This window comes from Passer montanus, unplaced genomic scaffold, assembly GCF_014805655.1.
Source record: "Passer montanus isolate IOZ18808 unplaced genomic scaffold, ASM1480565v1 scaffold4, whole genome shotgun sequence".
In the NCBI taxonomy this organism is placed as follows: Eukaryota; Metazoa; Chordata; class Aves; order Passeriformes; family Passeridae; genus Passer; species Passer montanus.
The window spans coordinates 9,371,269-9,392,614 of record NW_024368818.1 but is presented as its reverse complement, the minus strand read 5'-3'; the positions used below and the strand labels follow the sequence as shown (position 1 = coordinate 9,392,614).

Here is a 21,346-nt window from a genome sequence, read left to right as displayed (position 1 = left end):
TTTTGGGAATGCCCTATGGCTAGAGGGCCCAGAAATCCTTAAAGAGATGCCTTCTGGCAAAGCATGGTAAAAAACTTGATTTTTTTTCTCAGCGATGAAGTGCAAAATTGACCAGTGGTAGCAGTGGTATGTAAAAGAAGAACCAGAAGATGCCCTAAACATAAAGTTGTTCCTCATTAAACTTGCCTTGTTTGTTCAAATAAAGCTTTCTGAAATCTAAATTAGATTGTAATAAGTTACAACTGTGACATATTTCTGTGATATAGAAAAACTTCCTCTGGAACACAGAGCAAAAAAAAAATCAACTTTGTCATAATATTTAAAAAAATATGCTACTTCTTGGAGAAGAATCATTAGTAGGCACCTATTTTGTTTTACAATTTCAACTGTTAAGCCCTTCTTAACAAGAGCTAGAAAATAAATCTACTTCAACAAATTAGTACAGATATTAAGTACAGCTCAGTATTGTGGTTCTTGAGTTGTAAAATGAGATAAAGCAAAACTTATATTCTGTGCCTTTACTCTTTTGTAATATATGAGACTATGATAGTGTTCATTTTAAGCACAGGGGGGAAGAAAACAAATGGATTAATAATGAAAGTGTAAGAGTACCCCGTCGTTTAATGTAATTTTTTCCCTTTTTTTAATCATTCAGATATTTCACACTGCACCAGACCCCAATATTCCTCTTCCCCAGCCTCAGTCCCGATCGAGTTCAAGAAGAACAAGAGCAATTTGTCTCTCCACAGGCTCACGTAAACCCAGAGGAAGGTACACACCATGTCTAGCAGACCCTGACAGTAAGTTTGTCATTGCATATGGTTATCTTGCTTTTTATGTCATCTTTTAATTTTGCTTGAATAATATCCTACAGATACTATATTCCAATGATCATAAGAATCAGCTTTTTAATCTCTGTGTGTCACAGCAGCACTGTTGACTGACTGCATTCCTCACTTCTCAGATGAGGAGGGATGTTTGGTTAGGGTGTTGGATGGTTGGATGTTGGTAGGCAAGTCTTGTGTTGCATACAGTGTTCAACATCATTTAAACATTGTATCCACCTATAAAAAATGTAATTCAATAAAGGATAGGAGATCAAAACCATCACTTAGCTTTTTTCACATGCATGAAACTGTGGTCATTGCTTCAAAGTCAGCCACTGCCTCAGCTGCCAAAACCACTGAAACTTTCTTAGGTTTTCTGGAATGGAAACAAACTCTGCTATTCCTGGGAGAAGCAGTGCACTCATCATATGGCTTGCTGTTTAACAGCAGGGAGTTTTATCTATAATTAACTGCTTGTTTAGAATGCTTACTTAATTTTATATAGATGTAATTAAAACGTTTTACTTCATTCATTCTCATCCATTTGGGTCACCACTTTTTTACTTACTGGATGGACCTGTAAAGAGTATTGAAACTTTATAAAAGCTTATGTCGTTAACAATTCTACTACTGCAACAGACTTCCTAAAGAATTTCTGTGTCCCTTGGTTCCTCAGAAAGATTTATATGAGAGTGGATCAGTAAGTTAATCCACAGTTAAAGTACATCTGTTCTGGAGGATCTGTAGTAATTCTGAAGTCTATAATGTTAAGAAATCTGTCCTCAGTATATTCTTGCACAGCTGCTGCGCTTTCCATAGGCCTGTGTTACTTGTTTCCTGCCAGGGAGAGTTTAAATACTAAATAACAATAGCTCCCTTCACATGGATTGTCAGTGTGAATGACATGGAGTCCCACGTAAGAAGTTACAAAGAAACAGTCAGTTACACTCACACTGGATAAACTGGCAAGTTTCAGGTGTTTTTCACTGTGTAATTGCAATGAATGAATACCAGTATAAAAAAGGGGTATTTCTGTGCAAGTATTTCACAGAGTGTATGTAAGCTTCTTCAGGTTATGCCGGGAGAGCTTCAAGTTGGACATCAGGAAGAATTTCCTCACTGAAAAGCTTGTCAAACATTGAAACAGACTTACCAGGGAAGTGGTGGAGTCTCCACCCCTCAAAGTGTTCAAGAAATGATGCAACATTTAGTGCCATGCTTCAGTTGACATGGTGGTGTTCAGTGAAAGGTTGGATTCTACGATCTTGGGGGTCTTTTGCAACCCGAATGATTGTATGACTTCTGTGATGCTGCGTTTGGTGGCAGTTTGATGGCCACTCAGTCTGATCCAACAGCTCTCCATTTGTGTTTTGCTTATTAGCTGAAACTCAGCACATGTATAAGCAAGTTCCAGTTAGTATCTCGCTTGTGCCATGAAACACTGAGGCAGAAGCAGAAGTATTCTTCTTTCCAAATATCTCTAGGTGTGGCAGGTAAGAGGGAGCCAAGGCTTCTGGCAATAACATTTTCAGAGTAGAAGATGGTTTTAAGTCATCATTTAAATGAAGCATAGACACAGTTATATTGCGGGAAATAAAGGAAATCTGTGTGGGGTAAGAAAAGAGATACAGGTTTCATATGGTAGGGAATGCTAAAAAATTATAGAAAGTGTATCTGACAGAAAATGCATCAGCCAGTCTTACAACTTTCAAGGGACTGATGCTCTGTAAACAGGCAACATGCGTCTTCAAGTTGTAAATAAAAAGAAAGAGTTGTGTTCTTTGTGCAGAAAACCACAGATTAATTAATTTGATAACAAGTAAGGTACAAAGAGCTAAAAGTGGCAGGATAGAAATGTACATGATTAGAAAATGCAGATTATGTTTTTCACTCTCTCTCCCTTCCCCTGCCTCCTCCCCAGGTGACTCGTACAGCAGTAGCCCCGACAGCACTCCCATGGGCAGCATCGAATCTCTGTCTTCTCACTCCTCCGAGCAGAACAGCACCACCAAGTGCACGCCCTCACAGCCAAGGGAGAAATCAGGAGGGATTCCATGGATTGCCTCTCCCGCTTCTTCTAATGGCCAGAAAAGTTCAGGCCTGTGGACTACAAGTCCAGAATCCTCATCAAAGGAGGATGCAACCAAAACAGATGTGGAATCAGATTGCCAAAGTGTAGCTTCTGTCACTGGACCAGAAAATGCCTCTCCACCGACAGACCTGACCAAAAAGAGTTCCTACAGTCTGTCTGGCTTGAAAAGGTCTTCAGCATCTTCCCTTAGATCAATTCCATCAGCTGAAGGTAATTTCCAAGGTCTTTTATCACATCAGTTTTAACTTATGCATCAGAAAACAAGAGCTGGGTCTGAAAGCTAATGGTACTCATTAGTCTTATTTGTTTGCTTGTTTTTAATTTTTTTGGTATGTTGTTTCAGTTTTTAAGCTGCTTCTGACATATTTCTATTGCTTATAACCTGCACAGTTCACACAGCTTAATAAAAAAGTTTCTCAAATTTAGATCACTCAATATCCTCTTATGATTCATCTATAATCTATGATACAGAATAATACTATCGATTAGAAATATTAGTAACAGAGGTATTGTGCTTCTATTTTGGAACCTCTGTATTATGACAGCTTTTAAAGCATTATTAAGCATTGGTTGGTCTTTGGCATAAGGAGAGAAGCAGATGCAGTTTTCGTCTTGCAGAACATCCATGGAAACGGGGCAGCAATCTACTGATAATTCACCTGAAAGACACATGTGGACATGGCTTACATTCATTAAAAGGATTTCTTCTGTGTGCTATACAGGCTATACACATACAGATTTGCTTTATCAAGTTGCAGTGGCAATTGTTTAAGGCAAATCATGGTCATTAGTTCCTCGATATATTTTTTAAACTGCATGAAGCTTTTGTGGATATTGAAATGTTAATTCATACAAATTATTGTCGTCTGATTTCACACTATTTTGACTTCCTGAGAACCATTTTCCTGTCAATTTTTTTCAATTTTATTCAAAGTGCTGTTTTATAAATGTTTTTGTTGTCACTTTTTAGTGATTGTACTGTCTAGCCATGTAATTGCAATGTAATTTATTAGCCTTCTCAGCTTTAGTGTCATTTCCACATTCTTTCTGTTGATTCTTTTCTCCTGGCTTTTTATCTGAAAGATGGTTTCTTCTTGCACTTAGTAAGTAGTTTCTCTGCCTGTTTTGACTCCTAAAAAAAACCAAAACCTTAACAACAACAGCACAACCTTTGCTTTGCACAGTTGTACATGTTTTGTCACAACTTCAAATCAGCTTTAATGTTCCCTATAATTTGATATTTTCTTTAGGTAACAAAAGCTGCAGTGGATCTATACAGAGCTTATCTTCAACAGATACCAAAGATACACTAAAGGCTCCACCAAACCCTGACTTGCCTCCCAAAATGTGCAGGAGATTAAGATTAGATACGGCATCCAGTAATGGCTATCAAAGACCAGGATCTGTGTAAGTCATTAAGGCCCTTTGGAGATTTGTGTTGTTACAGTATTGTGTATTATAAAGTGATTCCAGAAACATTCATAAGTAATTAAAAAGTAAGCATGAATACTTGATTTTCATATTTCTGTATTTGTCAATTATTTATCTAGTTTTGTTAAAAATGTAAACAAAGGAGATGGCACGAAGTCTGTTTAAGTCAGTTGAAAGACTACCATTGACTTTATTAGACTGGAGATAAGATAGAAATGTTTCCTAGGAAAATTATTAGTATTACTATCTCTGGTTCTTCTGGAATTTAATATTTCAAGGAGCAGTAATGCTGTTTACTATGATTACATAGACATAGACAGCTATGTCTATGCTGTTATCTTGGAAAAATCATCAGATTTTATTTGTGGAAGTCCAAAATTGGAGAAAGGAAAAAGAAAACAAAACCAACCTTCAGCTCTGAAGTGTCTTCAGTTGCTGCATGATAAATAGTTGATTTTTAACAGCTGGGGTTTGGTTTGGTTTTTGTTTAGTTTTATTTCTTTAATGCTAAAAGGAAGATAGTTCTAAGCAATAGAGACTGTGATTTAGCCTATTGAGGTTTGGGTTAATAATGTTTCTCAGTGCTTTCAGAAGACTGGAAAGTCAGGAGATCTCTCCTGATCTGACTGTGACTCAGAGTATCCTTGTCCCCATGAACAAGTATTTCCAGATCTGCAGAGCATCAAGAAGTTTTTCAAATACTGCAGGATATCATTCAGCCTCTCCACTTTGTATCTGGAAGGGATCACTGTAGTCATTTCACAGACTCATGTGTCTTACTTAAACAGAGAATTCTGCACAGCTCAGAGTTCCAGCATGATAGTGATATTTTCAGTAAAAGCATTTCCAATATATCTATTGGCCATCCATGAATACAGTTTTAGCACAAGATGTTGAGTTTTCCATTGGTAACTCAGCATAGCACTGGAGCATGTGGAAGTCTGTTGCCCTGGTTGGGTTACGCCCTTTAAAAGTCTGGTAAATAGAGATGTAAGTGAATAATTATTAAAAAAAATTCAAATGTGTCCATGTCTTTAGATGATTAGAAGTGAAACTAGTGTGTGTAGTATAAAGCAAGGCTTTGCATTTATTTTCAGAGTGGCTGCAAGAGCGCAGTTGTTCGAAAGTGCTGGTTCACTTAAACAAATTTCTTCAGGACGGTAAGTGCTATAAACTGTTTGACATTCTGTAAAATCCTTTCTGTTTTGCTGGCTTCAGATACTGAAAAGAAGAGTTGGCGCTTTGTTCTATGTCTTTTGGACAGCATCATGTGGCATGTGAATTTTTTTTTATTTACTAAGCTCATCCTTTCTTCAAAAGAAAGGTAAATTTCACAGGGAATAGCAGCCAGTCTGGTTATTCTCTCACACGGGGAAATAGTTAGAGAGATTCAGGACAGCTGTCTGCTTAAGGACACAGATGCAAGAGAAAATTACCAGTATTTAAATTATGATGAGGGTGCTGTATTTTCTCTATATAGCTTTTGTAAGCCGGATGGAATGGCTTCAGCAGAGTAGCAAACCTGCTGGTTTATGGTAAATCGCTCATATAGGCAGGTCTGGACTTACATCTACTTCAGAAAGTTCAAGATTTACTTGATCAAGATATCTGTCTCTACCATCACACCTTCCATGCCTCGGTGTCTGTCTGGAGAAACTGTTGACCTTTCTTCTTGGTAGAGTGCAGCAGAAAGTATTGGCATTTTCTTTACAATTGTTTGCATTTATTTCATTAATTTGATTCGTTTTTATATTAAATGAATTTAGAATGTTCCAGTAAGTGTTTGTCTAGGAAGCAGTATCTTCTATACATTACTACTTCCCTTACAATTAATGGACAAAGCAGATAAGTAAATAAATGTGTGAAAACATCTGTCTCTATTCTCACTGTCCCAACCTTTAAAATTCTTTGGGACAGAACAGATATTTAGAGCAGATCACTGCTTTACTCACTGATAAGCCCACAACTTACCAGAACTGTTGAGCAATGAAAAAAATGTGTCAATCCATGAATCCAGAAGTAGTAGCCTAAAGTAGCACGGATGTAAAGGAAGATGCCAACATGCTGAAATGTGTGGCCATGGAATGTGTCTGTCCTCTCTGGCAGATCTAGCAGGGGAAGGAAAGAAAAAGCTCTCCTGCAAAGGCCTACTGATTTTTTGAGAGAAGGAGCTTTCAGGAATCAAGGCTCTTGTTTTGTGTAGTGCCATGAACTATGAAATGAACAAAAAGGATGGTGGCAGGGGAGGAAAGGGGTGTGAAAGGATCAGAGCGATAATTTAAGGAAGAAAAGTATAAATGAAGGGTCTGGAATATTCTTAAGCCAGTGCCCTAAGTTGAAAGCAATGACTTCTTCACCAGTCCTGAATCATCTTTCATCTTCAACACTGTTCCTTTTCTTCTTCTGTATTACTTCCTTCTTTCAGACTCTCCCCTGTTGTTCCTTCAGAGCCTGTGCCACCTGTATCTGTATATAAAAAGCATGTAAGAAGCAAAAATCTGACAAAGGAAAAAGTAGCAGTTTGGTAATGGATGTGGAGAGGGGATAACAAAGCTGAAAACACTGAAAGGCTGAATAGCTCCTCTACTTCAGGCTTCATAAGAAGGCAGAAGAGCAACAGGAGCAAGGAGAATGGAAAATGAGAGGTTAGGAGGCAGAATGAAGGAGAAATCAGAAGTAGCTCAGCTGTTCTTATAGTGCTGCTTAAGTCTGAGTATGATTTTGCAATTCAGAGCCAGCCATTATTTAGCTGCATTTTATGAACACGATGGCTGATTTAAAACTGTAGAATAGCCTTTGTTGTTTTGGGGGTTTTTTGGCTCTGAAGTATGTAGAAATCATGGTAACTACAACTTGATCATGCAGTAGAAAGGCCTCCCGTGTTCATAACTCCTAACCAATGAATATATGCAAGGCCAGGTGTAAGGCAGAAAAACTATTTTTAAACTGCCTGATTTGGTGCCAGAAGTACTCAAGTCAAGAGAGTGTTGGACTCTCTGCATGGGTAATTTATCCTGCTAAGATAAACTTTAAGCTACTGCTTACCTATGCAATATAGAATGTAAGTAAGTTCATCCCTGCTTGAAGCTCCTGTTGCCTGCTGTGGTCTTTTGCACAGATGGTGATCAAAAGTACCTGTATGGTTTTGCAGTCTCACATTGTTTTCTGTATTACAGCAGATAATGCTCCACTTGATATTTTACTGCCACAGTGGTCTGCTCCTACTTAGTTCCTTCTTATATGCAGTGTTTGCAACCCTGCTTTCTGACTTTGTATGATGCAACAGGTCTCTAATGAGTTGTGTGTCCTCTTTTTAATGCATTATTTCACCTGTTTTCTCTCCTTGTATACATGAGTATATGCTCCTGTAACACTAAAGGGTTTTTCTAGTCAGAAAGACAACAAGAGACCACAGTACATGTGTTAGGATTGGACAAGGAAGAACAAAATTTGATGCCCTGTCCAGCCTGTGCTCTCTTTTTCCAGTTACAGAGTTACTTTGACTTCACTCTTCTTATTTCCTGATTTGAAGTTAATTATTCATCAGTCTCCCTTACTGTGGTACTGATCTACTGTGTACAGTGAAATCAGTCTCTGTCACTAATCTAGTATGCACTGGAAAGAGGTGAAGGAGTTTTCTTCCTGTTTTCACAAGTACTGCGTTAGATAAGTCAGTCAGGCCTGAGGTCTGTTTATTTCAGCTTCTGTACAGAAATGCACCGACATAAAATCCCTGACTCTACGTATTCTTGAGTTTGATTTAGAGGCACACAGAAAGTCGAGTCTCCTGAAGTGAGAAATTGCATTAGAAGAAGAATTGTCACTAGAAAAATGGGAAGGAGTAGGTGACAGCAAAAGGCTCAACCTTTCAGCAGGATCTCTGTGTGTCAGGCTGGGACTTCAGTAGGAGCAGACTGATGTTTTGATGCCCTCTAGACCCATGCTCCCTTCCCAAACATATGATTAAATATTCTTTTCCAGTCATTCTTCTGTTCTTATTTTCATGCTAAATTTTCATTTGCAACCTAAACCACCTGAAATGCTTTGCTCAGACCAGACCAGTGTGTTTTACTCAAGCTTGGTTTTGAGTCTTCCATCTCCAGGGCTCTATAAACCTTTCTTTTTCCTGTAGGATAATATTAACTGGTGAGTCATCTGAGAGAGATTCATAAGTTTTTCCTCATTCATTCCTGTTCTGGCTTTGTCTCGCTATACTGAAAAGTCATTAGGACAGGAGCATAGTTTTAAAGCTTGTTTATCTTTCTACACAGTTATTATTACTATTATTATTATTATTAGCGCCTCAGGTATTGTTGACTGTGCGTAGTCAAGCAAAAGAATTTATGATCTGATGAGTACTGATCCTTTGACTGATAGTATATTTATCATTATGGGCTCAAAACAACCGTAATAGGAAGTAAGGAAATGGAAAATGCATTTTTCTCATCTGGAATCTACCCAATAAGGTCATGGAAAGAAGGAACTTCTAGGAAATGTGGGTAACATTTTCTGAATTTGCTTTTTTTTTCCTCTGCTCTAAACAATATGAATCACACTCCTCTCAGGTTATTAGCATCATCTTGCAAGAACTCTAATAGATGATGGTGATGTTGTCACGTGCTTTTTAACAGCCTTGTTTCTAGGGACAGCAGCATTAACACCATCAGTAACAATGTCCATTTTTGTAATCACAAACAAAATGCCCAAGAACCTGCAAGCTTAGTGCCTCCAGATGGATAGGATTGAAGTGAGTAATAACAAATATGAAAACCTAAATAATCAAATCAAGTGTGGAAGCAATAACCAGGTGCTTGAACATTGCTCCAGAATTATGAATAAATATTCTTGAATCTGTCACTCATTATACCATCACAGATGATTTGTAGATAACTTTCGGGTGTAATTGCACTGCCTCAGGAGCATGGCAGTGTGATGAATCCTATCATTCATTAGCTTTTGAGAAACTGACTTCTTGTGTTTCTCTATCTGTATAAATGTCAAGTGCTGAAAACCTTTCTCTTGCCATCGGAGATGATTTTAGAGGTATTTTCCAACCTTAGAAATCCTGTGATTATCTAATTCTAATATACAGTCTATGTTTTCTTTTCTTTTTTTATTTTTAAGGTAAACATCCTTGGATCAGATAAAATTGGAGGTTGAAAACAGAATAGCTTATTAGACATTAGAGAATAGAGGAGAAAATTGCATTAATTTAACTTTTTCTAAGGGCAATAAAAACATGTCATATTTCAAGAATGACTTAAGAAATTCTGCCTCACATTTAAATATTGCCTTAAATGTCTTTTGTCACAGTATTACTCAGGTGTCCCATTATTAAGATGGGCACCTGGCTTGATAATCAAATTATTCAGATTTGAAATAATCCTTGTGATTTAGTAAATTCATTTCCTACTACTTCGTGTTCATTACAACTACAGCAATCATTAACAGTTACTCTACTGTTTTATATGTGTAAAATCCATGATTATGCCACACAGATGCATTGGGTTTGCATAACAAGGAGTCATGCCATGGTCAGCCCATTTTGTCATAGTGTTACTTCATAGTGTTACTGATTTGGGTCAGGATAATTTGAACATTTGTAGTGCTCTCTGTAGGCTTTGAAGAAAAAGAAGATTAAAAATTTTAGTTTATGTGTAACCTTTGCTAAAGTTATCTCAACTTCCTCTGTATATACATTATGTAAATTGTTATGTATAAACTTCTACAGATTATGTAGAGTAATGAATCAAGACACCTCTCTTGTCAAGTGTAGATGGCAAACTCTTCACAACAGGAGGCACCAAGGAGTTCTTTTGGGAAAATTCTACTCAGAGCAGTCTACACCAGCCAGAGAACAAGCTAACATTTAAGCAAAGTGAGCAAACCTGGATCCAGTGCTCATCTTGTTTTAGTTAGCTGATGGGATGTAACCAGGATGACAGTACTAAAAATCAGAAATATTTCCCTGAAAATAAACTGCCCCTTGGATATTGTACAATTCAAAATTCCTGATCTCCTCTGAAAATCTCATCCTGAGAATGTAACCCTTGAGGAACTATTAGTTCTCTTAAGATGAAGGCAAAACATGCCATTTAGTCTAGTCATAAGTCAGAGAATCAACAGCAAAGTGTTTTATTCAAAGGGATAAATCATCTCTGGAAAGCTCTCACACAAAAACTTCAGAATATGTCTATCCACTCTCATACACTTTTAAAGGTTCAAGTGAATGATGATAATGCTTATGATGTGGCACTGTTAATTAATCTATCTTGCAACTCTTTTATCTCACTATTTTGGGAGAAAGACATGATAGATTGCATGCACTTGCATATACACACTCTATGTGTATGCAGAAAGTATGCAGAAAATTTTAAACTTTGCCACAGGTCACATATTGGGTCATTGAGATAAATCCTGGCTAGAAGGAAACCTCAATTGGCAATTCCCCATCATATCACACAAAGGTGAAATAATCAACAAGTTCATCTTCACTTAGTGTAGTGTGGGTTTAAAGAAATTCAGAAAAATTGGTGGCTCATGTAAAATTATTCTGACTGTGTGAGTTAAAGCCAAGGTGTTAGGTGAAGTGCAGGAATCTAAAGAGAACTCCTAAGTTCAATCTTCATGTTCAAACACTCATTTTGTACTTTGCAGAACCATAGTGCCAGACCCCAGAGGTGACTTTCCTGTCCTCCTTCTCTGGGGCAGAATCATTACTCCTTTTCGTCTCAAGTTTACTTTCTAAGTATTATCCTCTGTAGACCTATTAACAATAGTTTCTCACAGGTCAAGTTTTTAGACCTTTAATGGCTTGATGGTCACTTTTGAATTTGTCTCCAGGCAATCAATGGCTTGCTTAAAATAGTATGCTCATTTCAGTACTTATTTGAATGACAATTTCATTTTAAAAGTTCCAAATTATATTCCTGTTTAAATATCTAAGTGGGATAGATAGCTCTTTTCTGCAATAACATGCTTGTTAACTCCAGCAAGCTTGAAGTTATTATCTACTATAATTCTACTCCTCTGAACTGCTGCGTGACCAGTCATTATCATATAGCATTTGTACATCTGCTTATTCCTACACTTCCCAGGTTTTAATTTCCTTTATACATTTTCCTTGTTATCTCATTTATTGCAAACCTGTATTTTTTTCTTTCAGACAAGCAAAAGCCATGTATTCCTGTAAGGCTGAGCATAGTCATGAGCTGTCTTTCCCACAGGGGGCAATATTTTCCAATGGTAAGATTTGTTCTACATTGCCTTATATATTAAAAAAGAACCTATAAAAAACTGAACCATATCACAAAATGGGGGCGTAATTTCCTTTTTAGCTCTCAAGTTCTGCCCTGATTTTTCAATTGCTCTTGAATAAATGCCATCTCAATAAATATATGTATCATGTATGGGATTTTCAACAGTGTTAAAAGTTATGTACATGTTTTTTTGCAGTGTATCCATCAGTGGAACCAGGCTGGTTAAAGGCAACTTATGAAGGCAAAACAGGACTAGTTCCTGAGAATTATGTTGTCTTCCTCTAGTACTCTTTAGTGGACAGCAATATCTTCATGGTATCCATGGTAACAAATAATAAGCACTATGATTTTTATCTGACACAGATATGGGATCAGCCCCTTAGCTGAGTGGTAGATTTCCTTCAGATGCTGCAGCTGCAGGTTACAGAGCTCCCTGCCAACGGAACAGAATGTGATGAAACAGTTAACAGTTTCTGTGCTGAGGATGGTACTCTGTTTAAATAACTTCCATTGTTTGCAAAAGGTTGTTCTGTTCTTCTTTTATGAGTAAGGAACTAGAGCAATAAAATAATAAAAAAATTGCTATTTAGCTGCAGACTTTCAGGTCCAAGGATGTTGTTCACAGAAATGTGAAATTTAGAGGCAGTGCACTCTATGACATTTCTTGTAATCTATGATTTTTAATATGGAAAATTGTGGACTTTTTCGTAATGTAAGTACTCCTTCTATTGTGATCTGAATTCTCCCTTAGAAAACTTGATTCTAAAATTGATCCTCATCATTTCACATAAGAAATTACTTTGCTGTAAATCAGAAGTTGGGACTTCTGTTAGTCATTGAGTTACAATATGGTATAGAATTTGTACAGCTGATATCAGTTTATACACTGCCTGCACAGTGAATGCTCATTCAAAATGTGATATGTTTAATGAATGTTTCATTCAAATACTTAGTAGATTTCTTTCCTGCTTTCTGTATTAGCAGAGATAATATTAACAACTTTGATTTCTATGATAACCATCATCTGGAAGATATTCTCTCTGTGTCCCAGAACATCTGTAGAAAACAAGGAGATTCTGAATCTGGACTGATTGGTAGTCATGTGAAGTGAGCAGTGAAAAACAGCAGTGTGTTTTGAAACCTGAGATAAATCATAACTCATTCTTTTTCCATTGCAAGTAAGACAAATAACCTGTGAACTAGCCAATTTTATAAGCTATGAATGCTAAAAGCTCCATGTAGCAATAAAACTACTTAGTGTTATTTCTCCTGACTTCTGCTAAAATATTTGACAAAGATTCTCTCCTTACTTTTCAAAGGTGTTGAAAAGACCTATTGATTGCTCCTGGTAGGACTGAAAAGGAAAAATAAATAAATATATAAAACCAAGTCAAAGAAAACCCCAGAAACCATAAGTAGCTTTCTCAATCTGAGCAGTTTTCTTACACACCTTGAGGGAAAACATGCACTGCTTACTTGGCTACTTACCATTCCTGACTGAAAACTGAGACATCTAACCTCCATCTTAGTATTTCTTCAACACCAGTGCTTCCAAAAGAATTCACTGGCTCATAGAACTATATAGGCTTAGTTTCATAGATCTCTCAAAGCTCAGTTCTTTCTTCAGTAGCAGAAATCAACATATAAATCATCTGTTGATTTCTAACTTGTACACTGCTTGAAGGAAGAGCTGCTGTTGGGGCTAAAAACATCAGTAATTTTTTACCTGCTGCTTTTTTCTTTCCATAGCCTTTTTCTAAATTGAAAAGTAAGATTGATTGCCAACACAAAGTAGCACATCAGAACTTTCTTTACTTATATATAGTGCATGAATTCTTCAGAGCAATTGCTGGATTTCAGGCTGGTGTCAGAATCCTGCAGGATCTTTCTCCTCACTAATTCAATTATTGAGTGATGATCTGAGAAAAAGAGAGGCTCAAAGAACATCCTTCCAAATATTTTTTTTTCATAGGGGAGGTCTGAGCAAGACTGGCTGCAGGCAGCTGAGGACAGAACTTATGCATTAGTGACTGAGTGACCTGGGTTCTTTCTTCACCCTAAACAGTTTTATTAATCCCAAATTGTGATGAAGGGTTGTTCCAGATGGCACTGGCAGTGAAGACAGACATGTGTGTGCTCATCTAATTTGCTCAGGGCAGATGTGAAAGGAAGTGAAGGTCTTTCCTCAGCCAGTTGAATCTTTCTTCATTTTAAGGCAAGCCAAGTTTTCTTAGTCTAAGCTATGCCTGAGACTGCCATTGCTCTGAGAAGACCAACATGGTTTTGGTTGTGTTTTTGCTGTATTTCACAATCAAAAAACTGTAGGCTGCCAAAAGGATTGCCTCTAGTGACCTTCCTTCCCAGGAAAAGTGCTGCTGCAGGCCAAAAGGAGCAGAAAGCAGAGGCTGGGAGCCCAGCACATCTCACACAGGCAGAAAAATGCAGTGGTCAGGGGAAAAAAATCCTAGCTTGTGTCTCTTGCATGGGGGTCAGTAGCAAACCTGTATTGCACATCCTTTGATGACTCCTCATACTTCTTAAGGGCAATTTAATTGTTGTGGAATTCTTGAGGAATTGTGAAAGAGAAAATGTAAAAAATGTTTGCTCTTACTTGCTTTGTTCTAGCCTGATTTAAAAATAAGTGGGAAAAAAACCCCTAAGCTTAGGTAATTTCACATCCCCTGTATGTGTCTCACAATTCTGCAGTACTGTGTTTTGAAAGCAGCTGATCTGAGTGCAAGCTAGAGAAGTCAAAGATGCCAAGTTCATTAAAAATTTTGTAAAACTGCCAAGTTCAGTTACAGATTAAGCAAGTAGAGCCTGTGAGGGCTGAGGGGAAGGTTGTAGAAAAATCTGGAGGCATCTCTGTGGAGGAGAGGTGTTTCATGTGTTCCCACGCATTTGTCTCACATTAGACCGAAATTAGGATTGGAGAAGACCATAAGAAACTGGATTCCATTCATGCTGCTCACAAAACAAATCTGTGTTTTCCTCTCTAATGCTCTGCAGCTTTGTCAGGCCCTTCTCCTGAACTAGCCATAAATAATCTTTAAGTTATTTAGCTTTAAAATGGCATTTCAATCTGAAAAAGGTTATGCCCATTCTTACTTACATGTAGCCACTCACTCTTCAGGAGCAGGGGTTTTCATTTTTGGAACTCTATGGTTTTTCCTGTACTCTCCTCTGCAGCAGGTAGTAGCACTTTCTGTATGATCTCACTGCTGGGTTGTGGGTGCCCCAGCCCATCCCTGCCTTTAAGGAGGGAGTTTGTCTCTACAAGAAGCTGAACAGTGAACCAGAAAGCTGAGTAAGCAGGGATGCAAAGACTGAAGTGGGGTAGGGGGCAGCACCAAAGCTTGTCTAATGATGATACTCTCAGGCCTGACCAAAAATCTTTTCTGACAATAGCAAAGAATCAGAAATCCATATAACATTTAATGGAGATAGAGTATTTTGATAATGCCTTACTGAAAAATTAGGCAATCTGAATTAAATTAGCTCATAATAGTGATTTACTATTCTTCATGGAAATCAGACTCACTCTATAAGCAAAGGTTAAACACTTTTTAAAATTATTATTATTATTATTATTATTTTTATTATTACTATCCTTCCTAAAAGGATGCAGCAGGTTTGTTCCAAATATCACTGTAGAACTCAAGGTAGATGATACATTGTTGTTGTTGTTGTTTGTCTTGTAGAAATAATGTCTATACCCACAACATATAATTAGCCATGTTTTTCTTTGTTAAACTTTTTGATACATGTTGCAGCACAACATGAATCAAATTAATAGTGTGAAGGATATATTGTATGATAGATATGTAAAGTATATTAATATTCTATATTCACACCTTTTGTTAATGATGATAAAGATTACATTTTTTGTGTGTAATTTCTTTGAGTTCAGTATTAAAATGTCCTTGCCATATTTTGGCATTTAGAGTTATATGTAACAAAACTGTTAAATTAAACCATCTTTATCACTTATGTCCCTAACTAATCTATAATGTTCATTGTACAATTATTTCTGGAAAAGAAAGATGCACAGATTTGCTGACCAGCATTATTCTATGATAGTAATAGTAACTTATTTTCCTTTTATATATTTTCTGGTGCTAATCTCTATTCTTTGCCTGTAATTGGATTGAATTGTAATGTGCCTTTAGTAACGACATGTTAGGAGAGGAAGAGCTGTAAAACTCTGCAGTTCAGAACAGTAATTACAAAAAAAAAAAAGGCACTGAATGGTAGTAATTGGATTTTTTTGTTGTTGTTGTTAACTTTTCTCCCCTGGACTATTTTCTACTTAATAAGATTGCATCAGAATAAATAATGAAACTAAAAAGCACATTGTTCTTGCTATTTCTTTTCTTAAGGCAGAAGGCTGTGCAATTTTGGCTTGGGCGGCAAGAAGAGAAATCCCAGTTGGGGAACATGTCCTCCAGACTGGGATGGATCTTCTCCACTGATGGAAACTCTCAAAGTTCTAGTGAAGTCAAAGACAGACCTTTGGCAATTTATACTGAAGGTTTGCTGGCCAGAAGCCTCTAGAAATATTCTGCTAACGTGGTAATCTATGATCCAGTTTGGTGTTGTCCTTTCCTTCAGCAGAGAGGCCTGGATGAATTGTTCAGTGGTCAGAGATCAAAGCCCTAGGCAACCTTAGTCCCTCTCTGCCTGGTCACAGGGCCCTGAAGATGGTGCTGCTGCTGCAGCCCGTGCAGCTCCTGCTCCTGATTAAGTCCATTGTCAGTCAGGCTGTGTCTGTACCCATTGGGAGCTCTCTTCTTTTTTTTGTTTAAGATTTTGCATAGGCTTTGGGAGTTCGCTTTGGTTTATTTTAGTAACGTGCTTGGTATCCTAATTCAGTCACTGAGGATCATATCTGTTCTTTAATTGTCCTCTGTGTGGCAGTGTTTAATAAGCCATCAGATTATTCTTGTTGTTTTAAGTGTAGAGCACAGTGCTCCAACCCTTGAACATCTCAGCTGAAAGCTGCTTGGCCTCTGAGCTTTCTGCAAGTGTTTTATTGGGAATTGTCATCAAAGCTCTGGCACTAAAGACAGCACCATTATCTCTGCAAGAGTTCCTGTTGGAGCAGAGGGCAGAACAGCTGAACAGGGCACATGGATAGTTTCCATTTTCAATCATATTTATGGCAATTTTGGAGGTATTAGAGTTTATAGGGGTTACTTTAGATACTATATGGTATTTTAATAGGAAAATATATACAATCAATAACTATATATATTTAATAAAGTCCTACTAAATTATCTTATTGAACTCTCTGTTTATTTTGTAGTGTGGTTTCAATAATTATCTGCACTCTGTATATATCTACATGTAAATAACTAGCATGACATGCATAAGCTGACTTTGCAGACATAATTCTATATTGTAGTTTGAAATACACTGTATTTCAAAAATTTGAAAAAATGTTTTTTCAAAATAAAAATCCTTTATACACAAACTGGTTTTTTATTTGTTTTAAATTTGGGCTCTGGTTCAGCTTTTTCTTTTTTCCAAATAAGAACACTTTGGTTCTACTTCTATCCATACCCGTATTTTAGGGTAACATTTCAGCCCTGAGGATGCTTTACGTAGATGGGCATGTGAATACCAGACAATAGTCTGTCATGCACTGTCCTGATCATGTGGAAGTCTCCAAAGATGTGGCTTTTGAGGAAAAGAAAATTACAGCTTTGGATGTTAGGTAGCAAGAAGCGGAGCCATGGCTTGGCAGAATCTCGCTGATGAGGTCTTTGCCTCTGGAATTCAGCAGGTGGATGGCCTCAAGGGAGGGCCTTCCATGGCTCCATTCCATCATCATCATGGCTCCATCAAACCAGCCAGCTGATAAACTCTTCCCTGTTCACTGTGCTTGGGCTTGGTCAGTGCAGAAAACTGCAGCAGACCAAGGAGGATGGATACTGCTCCTGCATCCATGGCTGCCAGCTGCCAGCTCCTGCCCTGGCACGCTCAGGCTGCCGTGCCTCCTGCCTGCCAGCCTCCTTCTGTGTGGGCACTGTGCCCACAGCTGTGCCCAGAGACAGACAGGAACAAACACCAGTGCCGTGGCTGTAAGAAAAATGAGACTTTTGAGAAGCCAAGCAGCATGGACCAGATGGAAAAAGAGTCTTTCCCTTCCGATGCTTTCTAACAACTGCTCCGAGGTGAAGCCTGTAATTCATAGCTCTCCCTGCTTGAGGTTTGAGAGATGTGGACTCTGCTTTCAGGAATCAAAACATCACCTGCAGCCTGCAGTCACCAAACCGTTGCACCTTGCTGAGATCCTGGTATCCCTGGCACGATGGGGCCAGGGAGAAGGCAAGGTTCCCCTTGTGACCAAGGGATGCAGTTGAGCTGGCAAAGCCCCTTTTGGCTGTATTAGTTCAGCTGGAAAAGCCTGAGAAGTAGAGGGGCTGCAGCAAGGGGTTAGAGCTGAGCTGAGGCTTTGTGCCCTGACTTCAGGTGTAGAGAACTGCCCCTGAGGTGTGGTGTGGAACAATAGCAATGGAAGCTATCACCCTGCAACACTCCTGGGTGCCAGGGGGCTTTTGGGAAGAAAGGAAGAGCAAGGACAGATGGCCTGAGGCATCTGCCCTTCCCTGCTGCTCTTTGTGCCTGGTGAGCTGTGCTGTGCCTATGCCTGTATCAGCACTTGGGACCAGCACTTGGATTCTCCTCCACTCCTGCTGGGGCCCATGAAAGCAGGAGTGTTAGGCGCTGGAAATGCCACAGGTGCCCAGCTCTTCACTGTGTAGGCACAAGAGGAAATGGAGAGTATCTGCATTTTGATAGTTCGTCAAAAATGACAGTTCATTACTGATTTTATGTTAAAAATCTGAAAAAAAAGGGCTGTGTTTCCTGTTAGAGTTTTCTGCTCTTTTCCACAGGAATGAAAGCTTCTTGGCTTTACAGCCCCTGATCTGCAGCAGTGAGTGAATGAACACTACTTTGGAGTATAGACTAAGCTCTAAAGTAGTTCTCATACTCATTTTCACAATGTCCCATTTTACTTGGCATCAGGGAATAACTACAATTTTAATTATTTCTGGGAAACCTGTGTTCTGTCTGGCATGTTATATTTTGACATTTCATTGAACATTTAAATGTAAAAAGACTTAAATTGCTGTTTAATCAACAGAACTGTGTTGAATTACCACATTAACACCCAATTTAAAACTCTCAAGGGGTGAGACATCTCTGCTTCTTACCAGAAAGGATGAAGACATCTCATTACTTGGTTGCATTAAAGCACCTTACAGGGAATGATCCTCATGTGTTTGGAAAAATTAGTATTTTTGGCTTTATTATTGATTAGGTTTCACTGTCAGCTATGGAGAAAGTGATGTGTGGAATTGCTTTGGCCACAGCTGGGCACAGCTTCCTGCCTCAAGAGGAGAAACCTCAGTGATCCAAGGAAACAGCACAGGTGTAAACTGAGCAGATGGCAAAGTCAGTTCAGGTCCTGGTTCGGAACATTTTCTCATTAGTTTGGCATGATGCATTCCTTCAAAACCAACCTTTCTAACACAAACACTGCTTATTAAACATGGTAAATAAGGTATCTGCACTTTCATCTTTTAAAATTTTATTTCATGTTTGTAAAACTTTTCCCGTGTCATTTGGATTAATTGCTGATACAGAAACAAAGTACTGAAAGATATTCTTGGCTTCTTTTGCAATGCTTGGCTTCTTTTCTATTGTATTTATGGCAACAAGCTCAAAAGCTGAACTAACCTGGAGCAAGTGCCTTTGCCAAAGATCATGGTGTGCTTTTTTAATGTAAACATGCAGGGATTCATGGGAACATTGAGTGACCTCCACAGCCGGTACAGAAAGGAGTCTTAATTCACTTGAAAGTACTTTGGTAATTGGAATACATCTTTCTGCCAGTATAATTGAGGAACTGATTAGTTAGACCCAGCAAGGGTGTATTTCATTTAAAATTACTGTTAATGGCTCTTGGGTGCCCTTAGAAGGGATCAGAGTCCCATCTGAATGAAAAACATCCACGATTTAGTTTTGTTGGTGGTCATTGCTTTTGTATTCCTACGAAAAACCCCACACATGCAAAGGGAAACATGTAGCACATCTGGGTTTGGGGTGTTTTCAAAACAAGGTTTGCAGTGCTGTGCTTCGGCTACGGCAGCAGGTGGGAGGGCTGAGAGGGTGGGGGCTCAGCCCTGGGTGGGCTTGGGACAGGGTGGGGTGTGGAAGGTGCCCAACTTGTCACAGCACAGCAGAGCTCGGGGCAGAAGCAATGGGCTCCAGCCAAGCTCGTTTGGGGTCTCCATGTTACAGAGATGACCAAACACTCAGGGCAGCCCTGGGGAAACATCGGCACAGTGCACCAGCAGCTGAGACAGCTGCACACTGGGAAGCCTCGTGAGAAGCCTTTCAGAGGACAATTCCCAAACCCAGGCAGAAGGGGGATAAGAAACCTGAGCTTGATCATTTTTGTGGAGTGTTCCTCCAAATAAATTACCTGGTATACAGGATACAACTGGTTCCTAGAACAGAGCACGTGCTGTTTGCAGGAGCCTCACAAGAAGGTAACAAGGGTTAGGGTTTCAGTGCACCTGAGCTGGGAGGCTGAGCACAAAGTGCTGGAAGCAGAGACTGTGTAAGCAGTGACAACTGTGAACCCTGAATTACCACAAAACAAGCAGGATGCCTCTCAGCAGGAAAAATGCACTAGAAGAAAAGACAAAAACCATACTGGGGGTCCCTGGTGCACCCTCCAGGGACATCTAAAGGAATCAGGTAGATAGTAGAGACCTCAGAGATATTTAGGTGCAAACAAATTCTGCTGGGCAGCTGTGATGCAAATATATCCTTAAATAAAACCTCATCTTAAATTGTCTTTTAAGTTTGTTATTTCCTGCTGTTGCTGTTGCTGAGGGATGCTTTTTTTTGGTCCTGTGAAGGGCTGTTTCTTTTCTGTAATTAGGACAAATTCCCTGCCTTTGATGGGAAAAATGGCCATTCTGCACAATGTCCTTTTCCCCAGACCTTCCCTGAGAAACCTGCAGTGAATGCCACAGGAGTGTGTCACTGTCTTCCAGCTGTGATTTGTAACATTTCCAGATGGGCCCTTCTCCCTACCCTCCCCATCCCCCTGAAGTTCAGACAATACAAAACAAACCAGCACAATTATTTTTATCCTCAGAGCAACACAGAATCATCTGCCCCTGCCAAACCCTTGCCTTAATATTTTTTCCTCATCTTTGTTCAAATGATGCCTTGAAATATTTCCTAAATTAACTGGGAAACCAAATGTAAGCATGATCATAATATCTGTAAGCACATTAGCATGAGAAACTCAGGTGAATATTGTGGCTTTTTAGCTAATTAGCTTGGCTGGATAGTTTATATCCTGAGGGGAAGTCAAGACAGAGTGCTTATCATGATGTTAGTGTGAATCTCTCACAAAGAGCTCCTCACCTGAAAGCAGAAGAAATAAGCACGGCTCTTTCCCTTGCGTTTAGGTCAGCCTTCCCTGCAGGAACATCTGAGTGAAACAGTGGTAACACCAAACCCAGTGCAGCTCACAGGGGGTGATTTAGGACACTGGACCTCCTCAGAGCATCACCTCAGCCTTGGCTCAGCTTGGTGCCTTCTCCAGTGCTGCAGCACCTTCATTACTGACACACAGGAAAGCAAATGATGGTTTCATCTGAATTCCCGCACGGAAGCATCTCTGACACCACTTATTTCTTTCATTTAGA

At 38.9% G+C, this 21,346-nt stretch overlaps 1 protein-coding gene across 1 annotated transcript in view; it reads left to right on the top strand.

Moving 5' to 3' along the window:
• ARHGAP42 (Rho GTPase activating protein 42) overlaps nucleotides 1-15,957 on the top strand; it is a 142,312-nt gene extending 126,355 nt beyond the window's left edge. The window contains exons 19-24 of the mRNA XM_039718509.1: nucleotides 656-800; nucleotides 2,749-3,129; nucleotides 4,170-4,326; nucleotides 5,448-5,510; nucleotides 11,516-11,595; nucleotides 11,806-15,957. Coding sequence (XP_039574443.1) covers nucleotides 656-800; nucleotides 2,749-3,129; nucleotides 4,170-4,326; nucleotides 5,448-5,510; nucleotides 11,516-11,595; nucleotides 11,806-11,894 — 915 coding nt within the window. The 3' untranslated portion in view covers nucleotides 11,895-15,957. The remainder of the gene's footprint in view (nucleotides 1-655; nucleotides 801-2,748; nucleotides 3,130-4,169; nucleotides 4,327-5,447; nucleotides 5,511-11,515; nucleotides 11,596-11,805) is intronic.
• Nucleotides 15,958-21,346: the final 5,389 nt, after the last annotated feature.